The 21,510-nt window shown below is 46.3% G+C and overlaps 1 protein-coding gene across 1 annotated transcript; it reads left to right on the forward strand.

The window, feature by feature from the left end:
- The first annotated feature begins 2,850 nt into the window (after positions 1-2,850).
- MCUR1 (mitochondrial calcium uniporter regulator 1) lies at positions 2,851-20,935 on the forward strand. The gene is made up of 9 exons (XM_080936529.1): positions 2,851-3,253; positions 7,685-7,804; positions 9,970-10,073; positions 10,503-10,604; positions 12,032-12,073; positions 12,877-12,948; positions 15,703-15,756; positions 16,810-16,924; positions 17,690-20,935. The coding sequence occupies exons 1-9, from the start codon at positions 2,908-2,910 to the stop codon at positions 17,743-17,745; spliced, it is 1,011 nt and encodes a 336-aa protein (XP_080792655.1). The 5' UTR covers positions 2,851-2,907; the 3' UTR covers positions 17,746-20,935.
- Positions 20,936-21,510: the final 575 nt, after the last annotated feature.

Here is a 21,510-nt window from a genome sequence, read left to right on the forward strand (position 1 = left end):
GTTTTTAGTATTACATTTCATCATTTGTAAACTTTGGCTGCATCTTATAACAGGATGTTGTAGGGACTACACTAGACATAGTTAGCTCCTCAGAATCTATTAGAGTTGAGATTTCTCCTCCCTTCCAGTAAAATGTGAAAACCTCAGTATTACATGGGGCTCCCCACCTTTGTTCCTTTATTTAGTTGCTCGAAAACCTGGGCCAAAAAGTCAAAGTACTCAAGCCTGCCAAGGATGTAAATGACTGGAAATCCCATCCATTGCTGGCGAGAGTATAAAAGAATGTGGTCCCTTTGAAAAAACAATTCATCAGTATCTATAAGGTTCAATTATAATTATCACATAGTTTAGCAATGAGTCTTAGATGTTTTCCATAAGACAGTTTAAGACACACAATGATTCACTCAGGATAGTCCCAACCCAGACATGGACCAAACATCAGTGAGAAGGAGAATGGAAACCACATGGTCACTGTTAGTCATACAGAGAGGATGACCCTCACGAAAGGCAGTAAACACTGCTCAATATTTTTGTAGGATTCACATGAATTCCAAAACCCAAAGAAACTAGTCTGTGGTGACTGAAATTCTATCCTAGGCGCCTCTTGTCCAGTTGGTGATTTTGGAAACTGAAAAGGGGCACAGAGAAAGAAAAATGCCCCCTGCTCTTCTTTGTGTGGTATATACCATTGTTACATACAATTATTTAAACATGTAAAATGTGTGGACTTCAATGTTTGCAAATTATATGTCAATTTTAAAGACTCACGTTTATGCCACTGCCCTGTGACCATGCCTCTAACAGTGTGCATTTTGTCTACCTACCCTTCCAGTCACAACTTATGGCACATTATCTTTGCACGCATGAGCATGCATACACACCCGAGTGTACACACTCATACTCTATCTCTTGTAGTCTACACTAGCCTTGAACTTGCTGTGAAGCCAAGAATACAGGTGAACTCCTGATGCCTCTGCCTCTGCCAGGCTGGGACTCCAGGGCTACACCACCACATCTAGTCTTTCCTCTGTGTGTGTAAGTCAACCTATATGAAATTACCAATTGTTCAACATTTTTGTCCTATAAAAATAAAAAATTCTTACGGTCTAGATGAACAGGTTGTTGATGCTCCGGGATTATTTCCTTAGATTCCACTTTCAGAGCTGGGTTTTGAACAAAATTCATCAACACGAAAGGCTACAGGTGAATATTTTTTGTTACCTGCCATTCTTCAAATTGATAATTTCAACCTTTTAAATGTCTGGCTTGTGCCTTATTTTTAATTATTTGCATGTTGTAGTGACCTGTATGTCGTCCCTGTCTGTTTTACACACTCTGCCCAAGCTCTGGTCTTCCTATGAATCCCAGCACTTTTCACATCATTGAGAAGAAAAGAAGGGAAGGGAAAGGAAAGGAAAGAAAAGAAAAGGAGGAGAGAAGAGGGGAAGGGAGGAGATGGGGAGGGAAGGGAAGGGTAAGGAAGGGAAGGAAAGGAAGAGGAGGGGAGGGGAGGGAAAAAACCTCACTAATTACTGATCACTTCAGGAACACAACAGTTAGATCTCAAACCCGGGACAAAGGGCTAAGGTGCTTATTTAACATCTCAAATCGGGCCTGGCTCCCAGGTTCTCTTAGCACCCCTCAGTGCTTGCCAGGGTCCTTCTTCCGGCTGGCATACCCTGCCCCCTACCCTAAATGTTTCCAGCCCAGGGGCTGGGCTGCCCTTCCTCAACCATTTTGGTTACATGCCCCCTTTATTCTACACTGGCTCTCCTCTTTCTCTCCTCCCACTTCTCCCAAGTGGCCTGGCTCAAGGTCACGTTCAGTCCTCGGACTCTCCCAGATGTCTCTGCCTCTGGCTTTGCTTTCCCTTTTCTGGCTACGCTCTCCAACATAAGAGAGCCAACATCTGGTCCTTTCCTTTTCCTGTGTCTCTATGTCTCTCTCTATGTCTCTCTCTATGTCTCTCTCTGTCTCTCTCTCTGTCTCTCTCTCTGTCTCTCTCTCTGTCTCTGTCTCTCTCTCTCTCTCTCTCTCTCTCTCTCTCTCTCTCTCTCTCTCCCTCCTCGCCCCGCCCCTCCCCGTTTCCCCATTCAGCAATTTCTTTTCTCTCTCCCTCTCTCCTCTCTCTCTCTCCTAGTTTCGAATATCTTATTATCCCATAGTCTAGTTTAACCCCACGTTTTATATTTTCACTCTAGGACCTTCTAATCTGCTCTAATCCAAAACAAAAACTGTACCCTGAGTGGTGGTGCACGCCTTTAATCCCATCACTCAGGGGGCAAGGCCAGCTTGATCTACACAGTGAGTTCCAGGCCAGTAAGCGCTACACAGTGAAACTTTGTCTCCATAACTGGAAATGCAGCTATAACTGTGTGGGCTCTGAAAACAGTTCCATATGCCCTGTGAATAATTCCCTAAAACCCAACCCTAGAGAACTTGAGACCCAGGGTAGTTAATAAAAATCTAAACCAGTCCAGCGGTCAAGAACCTGTCACGGGTCTGCGAAGGACAAAGGAGTCATTAACATTCTTAGGGACAACTGCGGAACGAAACTGTAACTCGTAGGAGCCGAAAGAGCGGCGTAATTCTGCAACGGAAAATGGCTAAGGCGAGCCTTAGTTCCTGCCTGGCAGACAAGGTCACAGCAGGCTACCGCCAGGGGACAGGGGCGTGGTGATGCAAAGGCGGGTCCGTGAGAGCGAGAGCCAGACCGGAGGAGCCCAGCTGGTGCCGCCCTGCGAGGGGCGTGGTCGGGGAGGAGGCGTGGCCACGGCGCACTACGCCGCCCGCCCCCAGGAAAGGGCAGGTCTGCGCGGCGGCCCACGCTCGCTCCCGAGGCGACTCGGAGTCGGGGCCGCGCGGGAGCGACATGCGAGCGCGCTCGAGCCTGTGACCCGCTCGGGGATGGACAGCGGCTCCGTGGCGGCCGAGCGGCCGAAGCGCACCCCGGGTCGTCAGCGGCTCCTGTCGTCCGGCTGCGGAGTTCTGGCGCGCCCCGGCGTCTCCACGCTGCCCGGCGGACGGAGCTGGCTGAGGCCTCGCGGACGGGCGGCCCGCGCGTCCCCGCTGCTGCTCCTCCTGCTCGTGCCCTCCCCGCGCCTGGCCGCCACCGCCCCGCGTAGGACGCTGGCTGAGCGCTCGCGCCCCGGGCTCGTCATCCCCGCGGCCGCGCTCGGCGCCGGCAGGAACGCGCTGGGCCGTCTGCGGCTGGGCGCCCGGCGTGTGGCCGCGCTCGTGAGCAGCCGGAGAGGTGAGGCCGGAGGGAGGGACGGCGGGTCACTTAGGTGACCGGGCTGTGGCCACGCTGCCGGGGCGAGGGTTCGGAGCACAGAGTCCGGGTGGCCTGGCACCGGATGACATGCAGACGCGGGGCCGCCCTTGCACACTTGTTGGAGCCAGGGAGAAGTGGGAAAAGTGCTAGAAGCCGGTGCCCGGGTATTCGGGTCCGAGGGTCGCAGATCCGGGAATGAAGGGATGTCATTTTGCTTTGATTCCAAACTCTTGATTCATTCGTGGACCTCTGTTGACTCTTTCCTGCCTGGCACTTTTCTAGCTGTTTGGGTCATTAGTTCAATAAACTCTTTACTTTCCGGAGCTTGCTTCACGCAAGATATGCAGCATGTGTTTTGTATATGCATACGCACTTATCCATATTAATTTTACATACACTAGTTTGACAAATTCCTACTATAAAGAAAAGTAGAGGCTTTATGTTTAGGACTTGAAGAACTCTGTGCGTTTAAATTGAGTGGCCAGAGTAGGAATCGTTGATGTATCATTTAGGTAATTGTCAGTTAGGAGGTGAGGGACACCACTTAAGTGCATAAGGCAATGAAAGTAAACTAGCTGGAAGGTGCTCACAGTAAAGAGATTAAATCTTATCGTACAGGCTGATCAGCAAATATGGCGTAATTACTTCTTGGGTAACCTGTTTCTGTCCATTAGTGGCCATATGCACCCACGATTTGGTTTTCTGTATTTTTTTTCCTATGAGAATTACCTGCATCTAAAATTTAAGAATATTTATGGCTAGAGGAGAAACTCATAATAGTTCTGAAAGATGAAGGACACTTGATATGAGGATAGGAAAATGAACAGTGAGCTTTTTGTCCGTGGTTTGTAGGATTTGGAGTTTGAGATCTATCTGGCTTCTTCCTATACCTTCCTATATGCGGTTTTCATTTGTTCTGCTTTGAGACCAGGTGAGAACTGTGTGGCTGGCCTTGAACTCACAGAGATCGCTCTTGCCACCTAAGTGCTTGCCATTAAAGGCTGGTCGACCACACCCCTGGACTTTTCACAGTGCTGCCTGCCAATGCCTTTACTCGGGATTTATGGTTTGCAAAGGAGGGGGTTCTCATTGTGTTAGCAAGATGGTGCTATTGTGGTGTTACCCTCTGTACATGAGGATAGCTGTGCTTTAAGATGGGAAACAGCAGAAACAGTAGGAAGCTTTTCTGCCCCCCCCCCCCCCCCCCGTTTTTTCTTTCTTTCTTCCTTTTTTTTTTTTTTTTTTTTTTTTTTTGCCATCAGCATTTTGCTCCTTTATTCTTGGCCTGGGATTGTTCAGTTCTGTGCCCGAGGTCCTCAGTAAATAGACGTTCTTCAGGGTGGTGTGCCTTGACATTTTGCAGTTGGATTTTCATCTATTCAACACTATCTTTGGACTTTGGCTATTTGGTCTCCAAAAAGGAGCATTACACCTTACATTTCAATATACCTCAGATTAATGTCTTCCTGCTGCGGTTCCTGGGAATTCGGAACTACCCAGTCCTCATTGTTGCCTTGACCGAGCAAGGTGGCATTCCCATCCCTCCCTCGGCGGGTGGAACGCCCATTGGGGAGTAGCCAGCCCTTTTCCTTACTTTTTAGAAGCCAGCTTTCTTGAAATAAGCTTGCTATTTCTGGTTCCAGTTGTTTCTGGGAAAAAGGAAGAAAAAAAAAATGTCAGTGTACAAACCATTGCTAGCAGGAGTGGTGTGTTGGTCTCGGGACCGAACTCCATGAGCAAAGATACTCAAGCAGGGGACCAGAGGTGAGGTTCCCAGAGCCCACAAAGACACTGGGCTTGCACAGTGACCTTCCTGTCATTCTAGCACTCAGAAGATACAGTTGTGGGCGGTCTGGGTGAATAGGGTACAGATTGATCAAGAAAGATGCCAGACATCAATCTGAGGCATCTACAGGCAGGCACATATATGGTACATATGTACCTGAACACATGTGTTCACACATGTCAACAACTGTGTGGGTGCTGGGAATTGAACCAGAATTCTCTGAAAGAGCAGCCCGTGCCATTAATGGCTGGAGCTTCTCTCCATCCCCTGTTATGATTGCGTCTTAGTTAGGATTTTACTGTGTGAGCCAACACCGTGCGTGACCAAGGCAACTCTTATAAAGAACATTTAATTGGGGCTGGCTCACAGGTTCAGTAATTCAGTCCATTACCATTAAGGCAGGAACATGGCAGCATCTAGGCAGGCATGGTGTAGGAGAATCTTCATCTGAAGGCTGCTAGCAGAATCCTGGCAGCTAGGATGAGGGTCTTAAAGCCCACACCCACAGTGACACACCTACTCCAACAGGGCCACGCCTTCTAGTAGTGCCACTTCCTGGAGCAAGCATATTCAAACCACGACATATTGCTTTGTTCCACTGTGCAGATACAGCAGAGTGGATGGTTGTTAGTGTTTTAAGTCCCAGGAGTTGCTGTCTCATTAGAAACAAAGATATGGGGCAGCGAGACCCTGCCATTCTCTCTAGACCAGCGTTTTTCAGCCTTGAAACTCTTGTGGTGGGCAGATGAAACAAGGATCGCATATCAGATGTCCTGCACAGCAGCTGTTTACTGTCTGATCCTAACAGTAGCAAAATGACAGTTATCGGGTATCAACAAAATCACTTTATGGTTGGGGGCCTCCACAACATGAGGAGCTGTATTAAAGGGTCACAGCATTAGGAAGGTTAAGAACCACAGTTCTAGACTCATGTTTTCAAGCACCCCGCCAGTGGAATAATCCGGCCAAGGGCTAAACCTAGAGAACCCCTTGAGGAGGGCTTTCATTTATACAACACGTTTTTTAATTCTGTATGCTTTGTGTTAGACAAGCCTTGAGGGTGGGAGTAAGTGTGGGGAAGCTCCTCATAATATAGACCAGTCTGGCCTCTAACTCCCAATGTAGCCAGCGATGACTTCCAACTCCTGAACCTCCTGCCTCTTCCTCAATGCTGGGATTTCAGGTGTGCACCACCACCCTTGGTTCTATATGGTGTTGAGCATTGAATCCAGGGGCTCGTGTGCACCAGGGCGAGCACTCTATTGAGTAAGTCTCATCCCTAGCCCTAAACAGTCTTCCTGTAACCTTACAGAGCTGCCTCTGGTCCTGGACTAGATGTGAATAGTGATGGAAAAGGCCCAGGATGAAGGGAGTTCACTCATTTGAACAGGTTGCTAGAGAGTCGTAACTGAGGTCCTAGATGTTGTTACAGCTTAGTTGCAAATTATAAAATTATTCCTGGCTTGTGTGGAAGGCCGCCTGAGAATGCTAAAATGTGGAAAGCAGCCAGTATGGCTGGGAGGAAGAACTCTTCAGTTCAATAGTAGAAAGACCAAAGTCCAATTAAAATTTATGAAAAGGGGAGTGGTGAGCTGGGTGGTGCATGCCTTTTTAATTCCAGCACTTGAAAGGCAAAGGCAAGCAGTTCTCTAAGTTTGAGACCAGCCTGTACAAATCGAGTGTCAGGACAGCCAGAGCTGTTACACAGAGGAAACCATGACTTGGAGGGGTCAGGGCAGTGGGAACGCTTGCTGCTCTTCTAGAGAATGTAAGTTTAGTTCCTAACACCCACATGGCATGGCTTACAACTGGGTTTGTTTGTTTGTTTGTTTTTGAGACAGGGTCTCTATGTAGCTCTTGCTGTCATAAAATTCTCTGTGTATAACAAGCTTTGAACTTACAGAAATCCAACTGCCTCAGCCTTTCATCTGCAAAGGTATATACCACCACACCTGGCTATAAATATTTTTTAAGTAGACAAAAAACTTAGACATTCCTTCAAAGAAGATACTCATATGCCCAGTAAGCACATGAAAAGATCAGCAACATTGTTAGAGAAGTGCAGGTGAAGGCCACAACAAGATACTGTTTGTACCTAGTGGGATGGTGGTCATTTATAAAGCAAACATCCTAACAAGTGTTGGCGAGGACATGGAGGCATTGGGAGCCTCCTTGGCTGCCAGTAAGCAGAACAGTGGTGATGCCTCTTGAGAAGGAATCTGGCAGGCAAGTACTCCAGAGAACTGAAACAGTGGCCACAAAGTGTCAACAGCTCTTTGTTGGCTGGTGGGTGGCTCAAGCCTGTAATCGCACGATTCGGGAGACTGAGGCAGAGGTAGCCCTGTGAGTTTGAGGCCAGTTCCTTCCAGGTTGGTCTGGGCTGCAGAGTAAGACCCTGTTTGACACAGTTGGCATACTAGCTGAAGGGTACAGTCTCTGCTTGGGATGGAGAAGGTTGACTGGGAAACAACTGGGCTTCATACGTGCACAGGGTTACATCATGTGTGGCTTGTGGCACAGTAATAACAGCTAGGTTTCTGCGGTGTTGAAACGTTGCCTGTCCCATCAAATGGCTTTTGCTGACTGCTGAGTTTGATCTCACCTTCCTTTCTTTTCCCTTCTAGAGCTAAGCCTGTCTGCGAGGTGCCACCAGCTGGAGCACAGAAAGGGGAACTTGCCCTCCTCTGTGAGTCGGCAGCTCTACTTTGACACCCACGCTCTGGTGTGCTTACTTGAAGCAAATGGTAAGCCCCCTGCACCCCGACCTTGGATCAGTGTAGCCGACCTAAGCTTTAGTACTTAGCATGCCTCCTTTGAGTGTTTCCCCCTTTGACTTTTAAGCCTTTAGGAAGCTTTTGGTTAGTGTTCTAGTCTGCTTTCTGTTGCTGTGGTAACCACCATGACCAAAAGTAAGTTGGGGGAGGAGAGGGTATATTTGGCTTCTGTGTGACAGACCATCACTGAGGGAAGTCATGACAGGAACTGAACCTGAGACTGTTGGAGAGCAGTGCTTACGGGCTTGCCCCCTGCCTGGCTCGCTCAGCAAGCTTTCTTAAGTAGCCAGGCCCACTTGCCCAGGGATGACACTGCCCATAGTGGGCCTGGCCATCCTAGATCAATTAACAATTTAAAAAATGCCCCCAAGACTCAGGGATGGGTCATGGAAGGGGTTCTTAAGGTTTGCTCCGTCTGCCCAGGCATATGGAGTTGACAGCCAAAGCTAACGAAGGCCTCTTTTTTTATGGAGAAAGACATTTATGTATTCTAGACTGGCCTTGTATAGCTGAGGATAACCTTGAACTTCTGATCCCCTGGAACTGAAGTCACAGATAATTGGAAGCTGCTCTAAAAGGGTGCTGGGAACCAGGCTCAGGTCCTCTGGGAGAGCAGCAGGTTCTCTTACCCAGGGACAGAAAGCTAAGCCGCATGGGACCTGACTTGAGAGCCCTAGCACCTATGTAGACAGCCAGGCACAATGCTGAGGCCGCAATCCCAACATCAGGAGGGGAGACAGAAGAGCTCACTGGCCAGCCTCTGCCTGAGTGAGTAAACCTGCCGGGCCAGAGAGGCTCTACCTCAGAAAAGTAAGGTTGAGAGTAGTCTAGGAAAACCCTCAGCTGTCAGCCCCTGGCCTCTATCCACATATGCACACACACATACATAGACCAAATGGCTGCCATTTCTTCCCTGAAAGTGCACTTGGAACATAGAATATGATTTTATAATTAATATTCAGAGATATATGCAGAGTAGAGTTCTGTATTGTATGCCACATATGTTCTCTATACCAGGCTTTGAATTAGCATGGAGCATTTAAAATAAACATGTCCGTGTTTACTTCACTGAGTTTATTTATCCAGCTGGACACGTTCCTGTTTGAGGAGCTTCCTTGCATAGGTGAGCCGCAGGGGTTACTGCGGGTCTAGGGCAGGAGCCACCCTGAGTTGCTGTGTGGCTTACAAGTCCCACCCTCCTCAAGCTTTGGTGGCAAATCTGTGCCACAGACACCACAGAATCCCAGAGATCCTTTTGGTATCAAATGCAGTAAGGTAGATAGTATGTAGTGACATTTTTTGAGAATTGTGGAATTTTGGTTTCTTTTTAAACAGAAATTAAGAATTTAATCCCAGGTGTGAAGGTACAGGTCCGAAGCAGCTGACTGTGGTCGGTCTCATGCTCTCGCAGAAGCATGGTTTTGCCAGCCTTAGATAATTTCTGCAATTGTGTGACATTTGGGATTCTGGGAACTTTTCAGAGGGTATATGCTAGAGCCCCAGTAGGTAGTACTGGTGGGTTGTTGCTGGTTCAGGGTTGGTGGTGGTTTGTTAGTAGCCGTGCCAAAGAGGAAACAAAAGGAAAGAAACTGGATTCGGGGATTTTCCTAATTCCTCTCTCCCCTCTATCCTTGTTTCTCTCCTGTCTAGTGTTAGGGGATAAAACTGGGGAATAAAGGTGGGAAAAAGAAGAACCCACCAAGTAGCAAAAATCAGCTACCGTATTAGGCTTTGGGAAAATGGTCAAACACTATGTAATAGTTTGTTCAGCTTTCCTATTTGAATGAAATAGCAGGTCTTTCCACCAAAATGTCTTTTTCAGCCTAGAATTTAAGAGAAAAGCAGAGATGAGAAGGGGAGACATGTAGAGTTGTGTTGATAAGCAGAAATGTCCCGACTTTTCTTGATTTGCAGCCTGAGCACAGCATTAGAGGCTGCAGGTGAACCCAACCACTGACACGTTTCCTCCCAGTCAGGGTGTCAGATCTGTCACAGCCTGTAGGTCTGGTCTCAGCCTCCCACTAGGCCATGCTTTCTTTCCTCCTTCTGAGTTCAGACCTTCACGGACACATGAGTGTTTCCCGTGTCCGCCTTTGTTTTTCCTTCTGAGCCTGGTTGTTTGTGTGCTCGCCTAGGGTTTACCATGCAACAAGCAGAAATCATTGTGTCTGCATTGGTCAAGATTACAGAGACCAACATGGACATCGTCTACAAAGACATGGTCAGCAAGATGCAGCAGGTAATGTGGTGGGGCAGGGATCCGAAAGGAGGGTTTTGCCAGAAATAGATGCTCAAGCCACTTTTTGGATGACGATCTGTTGAAAGGTGTTTGGTCATTTTAACCATAGTGCAGAGGCCAGATGATAATAAACCCCTTCGTGGGAGCCAGTTAGTTAGTCATTATGCTCACTGTGCCAGGCAAGCTCACGTTAATGACTGGCGGTACGGACAGGACTGTAGGTGACAGCGTCCTGTCCCAGCTGTGGCTCACTTGTCTTTGCTGCAGATGAGTTCCTCTCTTCTCACTTCTCACTTTGGAGCAGAGAGGACCTGCCCAGTCTCACCTGCGGTTCTGGTTTCTTCTTAGCCCTGTTAACAGGTAGAGGTAAACAGGGGCAGGTTTGGGGGCCCACACAAGATCCCATGTGTCATTTTTCTCTTTTCCTAGGAAATCGCTCTTCAGCAAATAATATCTAAGATTGCTAACGTGAAAAAAGATATGATCATCTTGGAGAAGAGCGAGTTCTCGGCCCTCAGAGCAGAGAACGAGGTAAGCTGTGCGGATGCGCATAGCATTCTTTATGTTCAGACACTGAGCTACCCACGCTTAGAAGGGCACAAGAAAATGACTCACAGCGACTGTTCAGAGTGTGTACTTGATATGCTGAGCATATCAGGATGACAGCATTCCCCGCCCACGAAATCCTGCCCGGGCACCTTCCAGTCCCTCCGCTCTAGAGGAAACCATGACCCTGGCTGATCAAACCTCCACTAAACCAATGTTGCCCATTCCAGACCTCCGTCTGACGGATGCCTTGCAATAGCAGAACTTCTGTTTTCATTGTCTATGGTGCTGTGTTCGTGTGCACATCATCCTAATGTTCAGATAGTAGGACTTCCCAGTCTACCATATTAGGAATAGGTAGTTCTACAAAATACCCCTTTTCTACCAAAAGCAAATAAATAAGTAAATATTATTTATGAGTGTTTTTCGTGCATGTATATCTGTGCCCCACTTGCATACACTGCCCACGGAGGCCATTAAAGGGTGTCAGACCCTCTGGAATTGGAGTTACAGATGGTGGTAAGCTGCTACGTGAGTGCTGGGAACCAAACCTTGGTCCTCTGTAAGAGCTTCAGGTGCTCTTAACCACTGTGCCATCTCTAGCCCCGCTTCTTTTATTGTGAATATGTACAATATGTGTATGTATGCATGAGTGTGTGTGTGTGTGTGTGTGTGCGTGTGTGTGTGTGCACACGTGCGCGAATGTGTGTGTGTACGTGTGTGCTCCACAGTATTCTTGTGGCAGTCAGAGAATGACCTTGTGGAGCTAGGTTTCTCCTTTCACCTGTTGATGGGTTTTGGAGATTGAATTTAGGCTGTCAGGCTTGCAAGATTAGAGCTTTACCCACTGAGCAGTCCCACCAGCCCACTTCCCGTCTCTTTGAAGTGTGGAGTATAGCTTAGGGAAGGCTCTTTGCGTCTTAGTGAAGTCCAGTGCAGGAGCATCATTTCCGCCTGCTGAACTCACAGCTGTCCCCTCGAACTCTGCTCACAGGGGGCAGAATTGGCAGAAAGAAAACACAGAGGAATTAGCTGGAAGCCAGGGTCCCTGAGTATGGATGTCACCCCTCCCCCAAGATGCAGTCAGACTGCTCTTCAGTCTGCACATGCATTGTCTGTTTAGTTGGTTGGTTTGAGTTTTAGGTTTTTGAGACAAAGTCTTATTGTGTAGCCTTGGCTAGTATTCTACTCACTTTATAGCCTAGGCTAGCCTCAAATTCATTGCACAATCCTCCTGCCTCAATGCCCCCAGAGCTGAGATTACAGACTACTACCAGCTCAGGTAGCTCTGTGTTCTGAAGGTAGTTGTGGGAAGTGAGGGCACTGGTGAGCTTGGGCTTAAGTGTTTACTAGGATGTGTGTTTTGTGAGTTCCCTCTGTCTTTGACTTTCTTCTTTTTACTATGTTTTTAGAAAATAAAACTTGAACTACACCAGTTAAAGCAACAAGTGATGGTAAGTTCCCTTTCCTCCGGCATATCTGTAAATATATGTTTATTAATAAAGCCATAGATAGAATATAGGTGCTGGAAAACTCAGTTCTATGTGCAATGTGCATAACATACTTCCAAAGCACACATTAGGTGATGCTTTGATGGCCCGTGTCCATGGCCACATTCATTCAGAAAATTGTGTTGTGGGAATATTTTTCTTTCTTAAGATATGATCTCCCTGCGTACAACTCGAGCTCACTAGCCCTCTCTGTGTCTCCTGTGTGTGGGAGCTTACAGGCCTCTGTCACCAAAACTGGCTAAATCATTGTAAGTCAAAACCCCTCTAAAGTAGCCATGGGGGTCCCTTAGACCTGCATAGAAGATGGTGGCTCTGTAGGATTCCATGTGGGTTAGATGGCTGTGGTTACTTTATAAAGCCGGAAAGAGCAGTGGTGTTGGAAAGGAGTTAGAGGTCTTCGTGAGAAACCTTATGTAGCAGAGTTGACTGTTCCATTTCTCATCTTCACTTTCTAAGATGCTCTGGATAATTTTCGTCACACATTCTGTGAGGTCATAAGCAGTTGAGCCCCACCGTGCTGACATTTGGGTCAAAAAGGACTGTCTGTACAGATAACAGGGAGGACTGGGCACAGAGCTGATTTGAGGTGTGGCTGACCCTGAGTCCCAGGACGCCACGAGGCCTGGCTCCATGTCTCTGACCGGCTCCCATGGGAGAAGCAGCGGGCAGTGCCAGGCTTAAGTCTCCGAAGGCTGAGATCTCTGACTCCGGCTTCTCATTCTCTTTGTCCTCTGCCCTCTGACCAGGATGAAGTGACCAAAGTCCGGACAGATACCAAATTAAACTTCAATCTAGAAAAGAGCAGAGTGAAAGAATTGGTATGTTGCTTTATCAAAAGTAAATCATTAATTTATTTCTTTTTAGAATGCAGTGCTTGTTGAAGACTTAATCTTACACTCGAGACACAAAAATCAGTAGATACTTGTCTATAAGAGTTCACAACTTGATTTTAAATTTTAATTATGTCCTAGATCAAGACTTAACTTGGTTTCAAAAGTGACATTTAAATTAAAGTCAAACTGAATTTGAAACTTTTCTTTCAAAAATAATAATTATGTATTATATAGGCATTAATAAGACAGTTACACCAGTCTTAATCTATTTAATAGTGATTTAATTCCCACAGCCCCTAACTTTTCAAAAGTTAGCTGATTTTCTGACCGAGGTACTTTTGCCATTATATTAAATTCTGCATTAAACTTTGATAGATCTGATTTCTGTATTGTCGCTGACATACGAAGAACAGTGGATATATGTTCGGTAGGGATCTTTTGGTGGTGGGTTGGTTTTGTTTTGTTCTGTTTCTTTAGCAGCTCTGAGACTCAGGCTCTAGCTTGAGACCACTGACACAGAACTTCCCCACCCTCTCGCCCCCTCCCTGGCCTGCAATACCCACCGTGCTCTGTCATGTTCCCGGCCGTGTTCTCCAGTCTTCGCGCTCAGACCCTCTTTGGCTAGAGTAACACCAGAAGGTACCCTTGCTACTTGCAGCAGAAGCAGGCTAGGCGTGGGAAGCATTTGGCAAGAAGTGGGAGGAAGTGGCTCCCGTGCGGAGTCCACACAGTTCCTCCTGTTCTTGTCATTGCTGACAAGTGTGTCCTAGTGTAACTTCAGCTGGAACCGACACAAGCGTGTGATCACACCTGAACTGCCCTTGGACTTCAGTGATTACCTGAGCTTTGTCACGCAGAATCATTGCTGAGTCATTGGCTGTCTTTAACATCTTATGATACTGTTGAGTCACGAGGATCTAGTCACCTGTGGGAAGCTTCAGTGACCTCCTTGACTTAGTGTCTAACAGAGAACTCTTCGCCGGGTTTTACTGTGGTTCACTTGGTTTAGGAAGGCAATGGTGTGGCTCTGCAGAGCCAGGGTGGAAAAAAATATATCTGAGAGATTGGGGAGCTCCAGGGCAGGAATATGGATGCATAGAAAACAGATTTGCTGATGGAGGAAGCTGGCTTTAACACCCTGAAGCATGGCAGAGCTGCGTGGCACCACTAGTAAGTGTGTGGCTGTGCAGTAACACAAGCGAGGGATTGGACTTCTTTATCATTTTTGGCAAAATGAAAATATTAATTTCAAATTTAAATTAGGACTAAGGTATCTCAGTGGCAGATCACTTATTGGGCATGTGCAAAGCTTGATATTCAACACAGCCAACAGAAAGTAGGCTGCAGTGATATTTACAGCTGTTCCAGAGTTCCAGGAGATAGACACAGTCATCTCTCAATCGTGACTGTGGAAATAGAGGCCTTTCTTATCCCTGTGCATTTGTTAATGCTGTGAGCATAGTAAAGGTGTACAGAGCATCCGGCTGCCGTCTCCCTCTGCTGGTGATCTGAGGAATAGCACTGAGTCGAAACCCAGCTTAGGTCATCAGCTAGGGTCCTTACTTCAGGGTTCCAGAATTTGGGGGCATGTTTTTACTTCTGACCATTGCATTTTTACATTCATTTCCCCAGTAGTTTGGAGGAAAAAATATATATATATATATAAATTTTTAGGCATTTTAAAAGCATTAACATTTTTCCTGATAACAATGTTGTCTTTATAATGTCAGTTTAAACTACAGGTTGCCCTTTGCTACATTAAATACTAATAGTCATCATTATGGAAACGTGTCTGATTTTTATTGTCAACGGAGCTGTACTAAATCTTTCTCCTAGCATTAATAGTGAACAGCTTTCAGAAACACTTGGCTGCAGTTCCCCACAACAGGGATTCTCTTGCTTGCTGTTAAGACAGTCTGCGATACTTTGCTGTGTCTCTTGTGTCTGTGTTATACTTTACAACAATAATATATCTCGTTACAGAATCATATTTCTTGAGCTGTTTTCCCCCAATATTATATTGCTTCTATAAATGCCAGCAAGGTGGTCATGGTTGTAATTATCAATGTATTGATCCGAAATTAAATGGTGCCTCTCTCCTTGATCAGCCCTCCCAAACCCAAAGGCACAGTGATTGACACCCATATAAATGGGACCCAAGAAACGCTATTCTAATAGTGGGCAGGACCCAGTGATGTCACAGCCAAGAGATTTAAAAAAAAAAAAAACAAAAAACAAGAAAGGCAGTGGAAAGGGCGACACATCATCATCAGGGCCCCTTGCTTTTTTTCCTGCTGCTGTGAGAAACACTGACCACATACAGCCTGGAAAGGAAAGAGTTTACTTCAGTTTGTCATCCGAGGAAGTCAGGGCAGAGACCTGGAGGCAGAGGCCACGGAGGGGTGCTGTGTACTGGCCTGCTCCCTATGGCTTGTTCAGCCTACCTTATAGATCCCAACCATCACACAGCAATCACAAAAGTGTCCCTCGGGCCAGCCTGGTGAGCCATTCTTACAACTGAGGATCCAGCTTCCCAGATGACTAGCTGTGTCCGGTTGATACTGAACCAGCCACACAGTGGGTATAAGAATCCTCAACTACAAAGAAAGAACAGGCGGGCTACAGTGACGCGGGGTGATGGCCTTCTGTCAGATGTTCCTGGAAGCAGTGAGGACTGCATGTTTAAGGCACCAGAAAGACAGCTGACAAGACTCTAATCATGCGGTTTGTTTGTTTCAGTATTCATTGAACGAGAAGAAGTTGCTGGAACTGAGGACAGAAATAGTGTCCCTGGTAAGGACCGTGGATGCCTTTTCTGCTATTCTTTTCATCTTTGCCTCTCCCCATGCATAGCTCTGGGGTTAACTGTTGTCTGACATGTTACAGGAAGACATGTAACATGTTGTACACATTTAGTTCGGGATCTTTTTCACTGTAGTAAAACATGTGCATGGATTAGGGTATAACATTTTATGTGCATAATTCAGTATCATGTTTTGAAGATTTGCTCTGTGTGTGTGTGTGTGTTTCTGTATCCATTACATGGCTTAGCAGTAGTGTGTGTATGTAGCTTATGAGATGGGTGATCCATATTGTGGGGCAGGACTCATCCATAAGCTAAGAGGGTCGTTCTCTGGAATGGCTTCACTTCCTTTTTATTTGCCCACATTGGTGTCCATAAGAAAGTACTTGTGCTTGAATTGTTAGTAAAATGTTCTCGGTGCTTTTACGCATCAGTATAACAGCCAGGGTCACTGCCCGCTGAGGGAGAAATGTGCGGCCTGGAGTTCTCAAGTGTGGAGCAGGACATAAGTCAGCCCCCAGTATCTGTGCCTCCAGTTAATAAAACATTTGACGTTTGCTCTGTGGGAGAAGACAGCCTGGAAAGATGTGGCTGGAAATAAATAAAGACAGCACTGTCGCTGTCAGATCTCAGGCCATTTTCCTGTGTCAGCAGAACTTTTGAGCCCACTGTCCCCTGCAGGGCCAGGCAGGGAGCACACATCACATCCTAATGTCACAGCGGGGAAAGCAGTCTCTAGTTCTCAGAACTTTATCATATAGCATATTGTCCTTGAGTCTCTCAGTAGCTCTTACGGGGCAAGACCAGTGATGGGCTGTTGGTTTTGTTTTTAATACCCTTCTCCCAAACAGAGCAAACTGAGACAGGAGACAGTGAGGGCCCTGGACAGTGCAATGTGACCTGATGACATCAGAGCCAAGACTTAAGTCCCAACTCCAGTTCCCAAACAGGACTGCCCCACACTGAGAAAGAGTCCTGGGTCAGCGGCAGGGAGCCCAGCAGCACCCCAGACTCTAATGCTCTTGACCTCTTTGCTTTAAAAGCATGCCCAGCAGGACAGAGCCCTGACCCAGACAGACAGGAAGATAGAAACGGAGGTGGCCGGCCTCAAGACTATGCTAGAAGCGCACAAGCTTGACACAATCAAATACTTAGCAGGTAAGAAGCTTCACATCTGCGTATTTCAGACAATCGAAAAGAACACGGTCGGCACACGGCGTGCTGAGCATTTCCCTGCTCTAACATATTCTGTTGCAGCACATCCTGCGGGTTCCAGTCCATGGAGTACCTCCTTTAGTTTGCACTTAGTAATAAAGACGCCACTGTACTTTATAACTGATGGGACCTTAACTTTGGTAAGATGCTGTCCTTTATGGTTTAGGGAAGCTTCTCACATGGGTTCTGGGGATTCAGACTCAGTTTGCAGTCACTGAGCCATCTTTCCAGCCACAGAAGTTGTTTTTGCTTTTGTAATTTTTAAGCTAAAGAAGGAATATATTGGCATAAAAAACAAAACAAAACAAAAAACCCACTATTTCAAGTCAGTTCTAACATTTCAGAGCAATCAAACATTTTAAAGTTACTGTGGTATTCAACGATGAAATTGTGTTCCTTATAGCTTAGCACATGTGTGTGCTCCTTGATCAGGTTTTCTTGATACTGGAAACATTTGCATCCAGTTGCCAGGAGGAGACTTGTTCTTAATAAACAGTGTTTCGAGGATCGAAGCCCATTAGTCCCTATGCTGTTTCCAGGTCCTGGCTGACCCAAGAAGGGAAGACCAGCATGCTTACTAAGTAGCCAGCATCCCTTCTCACTCAGCCCTCTAAGTGGCCTCTGATACCTGGTACAGTACCAAAAAAAAAAAAAAAAAAAAAAATTCCTTCAGGGGCTAACAGTATTCTCGAATGTCTTTTCTTACAGGGTCTGTGTTTACGTGCCTAACAGTAGCTCTGGGATTTTATCGCCTGTGGATATAATCAAGTGTCTTTTTAAAGAAATCCCCATTGTTTGACCATAAGAGTACCAGATTGTCATCCCGCCCACCCAACCTTTATTCTCACGTTTTAATCCTAATTTGACTCCGTGCATATTATTTATTTCTGTGCAAACTGTGGATCCATAACCAAGAGAAGAAAGTCGGGATTTCTGTAGTCATTCTTCGGAGCATCTCTGTTTAGCTGGCTTTTCGGCTGAGCAGTGTGGATGGACCACGCTTTCAAGACTCCTTTCAGCCAAATCCAAACAGACTTAGTCTAACCTGCAGTATTTGACAAAAATCAATGCTGGTACAGTTTTCTACAGCTTTAAGTAGTTTGTAATGTGGAGAATGTGAGAACACATTTTGAAAACAAGGTGGCTTTAAGTCTGAAGAATCATTGGAATTCAACCCAGGATGCCAGCCCTTCTGTGCCTTACCAACAGCCACTCCCCGGTGCAGCCTTGCTCCTGCAGCAGCTGCAGCGTTAACATGCAGCTGCTCTGATATACCTTAGGGGCCTTTGTCTCTGGGTTCTCATTGTCTTAGCAACATTGTTACTGTGCCTTGCAGCTGGAAGTCTAGGTGCCTAATGGAGCTTCATGATTTAGCACGAGCTCTCACTGTGCCGCTCCTGCCTTTCTGGTTTTGAGACAAGGTCTTGCTGTGTAGCCCAGGATGACTTTGAACTCACCTTCCCACCTCAGCACAACTGTGCCCAGCGTCTACCTTTCAGAATGCTAACCTTCTCTCCCTCTTCCTTTCCTTCACAATGTGGGAGTTTGGTACCACACTCTTGGCGTGACTGACATAGAAAACCTGTAACTCTCGGAATGAAACCCTGCTTCAGTGTGTGGTCTATAGTGAACTTCTTTCTGGTGTTCACCTGCTTTTTATAAAATGACACCCGGCACGCTGCTCCTGTGGGATAGCTAGGCAGTGTGCACAGCCTTTAGAATGACTGCGGGCAGCTCAGATTGTCACTTGCGCAGTGAGAGCTCCTATGCTGTCCTCCCCGCCACCTCAGCTCCGTTTGACAGACAGATCCTGTATGGCTGCGGTTAGTTTGGAGAAGTGCCTTCTCCTCTCCTTTAGTTGCTGGCACTCAGATGAGAGTGAGCATTTGGACAGTGGTGACACCCGGGGACCCTTCTTGGCTTGCCCCACACAGGCACAAATGCACAAGCTGGTGCACAGTGCAGAAACCACACGAGAGCGTGCCATCAGATTGGTGGAATAAATCACCCCCTGTCACTGTTCCAACCACATTGCTAAAAATAAAAGCTACCTTTTGTTCCTTGGCTGTAATTTCCAAGTTTGAGAAACCATTAAGTTCTTGCCTCATTAGAAAACATTTGCGTAAAAAGATTCTGAGCCCCACATATTATGGAAATCAAGTGCTTTTGTATTAGAAAAGTATCACAGGGAAACAGAAGTTTAGCCTTTCCAAGGAGACAAAAAAAGACTTAACCATAGTTAACTGCTTGATGTCAGAGAAAGGATTCAAAGCCCACCTGCTCTTAAAAAAGACCAGCTCCTGGGAGAAAAAAGCAAGTTATGTTTCACAGTATGGGCTAACCTGGGTAGGTTAAAAATAGAGGATACCTTTCCCCACGTCCTGCTAGGTATTCTTTAAGAAACACATTCTTATGTCTGCACCACTCTGGTCTCAGTGGGCTGTGTGTGATTTTGCTCTAGCGTTCTCTGTAGCACACTACAGTCTTATGTGGCCTTAGGAACTGTTGTCACTGAGGGTATGGGTGGTGACCATATCTGAAGTTTAGGAGAGTCCAGGACTCTGTCCCCTTTATTTCCTAATAAAGCTGGAAAGCATTGATCAGTAAATACACACGTCCTCCTGTTGCTGCCTTAAACACATGAACAGTGAAGATAGTGTGACCAGACACTACTGAGCCTCCATAAAGCTGCAGAGCTCTTAGGAAATGCCTGGCAGGTTTCCAAGCAGTAGCCTGTGGGAACCTTAGTAGTAGCTGCCCAGGGCAAAGGACTCCAGTGGGCGGGGCTTCCTTCACTGTCACCATTCCTAAAGGGTTTCTCTCCTTCCTGCTGGGCACTGTCTTCTGTCCCCTATTTTCTTGTGGTACTTGCTGGGGATCAACCCTCTTTTCTTGTGGTACTTGCTGGGGATCAACCCTCTTTTCTTGTGGTACTTGCTGGGGATCAAACCCACAGGCAGGAATGTTTCTTGCCTCAGCTTCCCAGTGCTGGAATTACAAGCCTTAGCAAGTCAGACTCCCTCTGGCTTTTTTTTTTTTAAGAGCCTTAAGTCCAGTTTTATTCCTGCATTCTTTTGCAAAAGTCCTTTGGGGCTCCTTACTGGACACACTTGCTTTGATTTCTGGATGGCTGCTGGTCTTGCTCAATATCTGGCAACATGATTTTCCCTTCAAATATGCCAAGCACCTCGGTTAGAAAGTCACATTCAAGACCAAAGGCCCGACGCAAGGCTGAAGTCTTGCTGGAGTCTGTCTGAATGTTTTTAGCACCAAGACTGAGCGCAGCAAGCCAGGGCGGGCCTATCTTGTACCTTGGTACTATCTTCCCTTGATTTTCCTTGTCCTTCCTTCCCAAGCCTTTCTGCCTGCTAATTAACCGTGTCAATCTGTCAAGCACTTTTCCTCCCTAAGCCTCGTGTGCTGTATGGCTGGACTGGCAGAGCCTACCCTGGGACTTCAAGGTGATCAAAGTTGTTACAGCTTTTATGGCACTAAGACAAAAATGTGCTAACCAGGAATAATTTATTCTGTATGTATGTAAGATCTTTGAGCATGCTTAGCCCTGTTGAAATTGTATTCAGGAAATACCTTTTGACAGATTTGTACTTAACATTCCTTCAGTGAGAATCCAGATAATTTTGTGAGCCTTTTGTTGCTTCAGCAAATACTCAGTTGTATTTTATTATTGTATAGAGTGAATATATTTTATTATCTAAGAAAACAGATTTATGCTTGTGTGGGTTCTGCGCCTTTCTGGTGGTTCAAGTTGAATGTGTGAGACTAGACTATACCTATCTGGAACAACCGTATTGAAGCTGTTAATTCTATCCATTGTAAAGCAGTACCATTCTATTGCCTCCAGTGAATGACAAGAAAATTTAATACCTTAAAAAATTGTATTTTCAGAGAAAATATATTTGAAAGTGAATGTCTGATTTTTAAAAATAAATTTTATTGGAAAGAATTTTCTTAAATCTGTGTGTAAAGTGTTTTAAGTCCCTGTGTGAGGAGAAATGATACAATGAATGTATGGGGTGAGTTACCAGCGCCAGGGAAAAGCAGGAGCCCCATGATGGCAGAGTTCTCCCTGTGGACAGACTCGGCTCAGACCTGCCGCTAGTGTAGAACTCAAGTGTCTTCTGAAAAGACCACAGTGGCAAAGGCAACCCTGGAGCTGCAGAGCAGCCAGCAAATTGTCCACCATAGAAATGACCCTCCTGAGTGGGACTCCTCAGGCTGACCTTGAGCCAGGATTGGCTGCCCCAGAGGCATTCATGGGGAAGCCTTTGGGAAGGTAGGGAAATGGAAAGTCAGGACAGCCAGGAAAATTCTTGTTGAACAAGATGATTATTTGCCAGCAAGAAATCTTTAGCAGAAGTTAAGGCAGAGACTAGATGTAGCAAGGTTTTGGGGGGGTTGTTTAATTTTGTCCATTTAGGTACTTGCTAGGGATCAGTCTGGTGCCTCGAACCTGCGGTCCCTCTCAGCACTTAGGAAACTGAGGTGTGGGACCATCATACAATTGAGGG

Source organism: Micromys minutus (assembly GCF_963924665.1).
Source record: "Micromys minutus genome assembly, chromosome: 1".
NCBI classification, from domain to species: domain Eukaryota; kingdom Metazoa; phylum Chordata; class Mammalia; order Rodentia; family Muridae; genus Micromys; species Micromys minutus.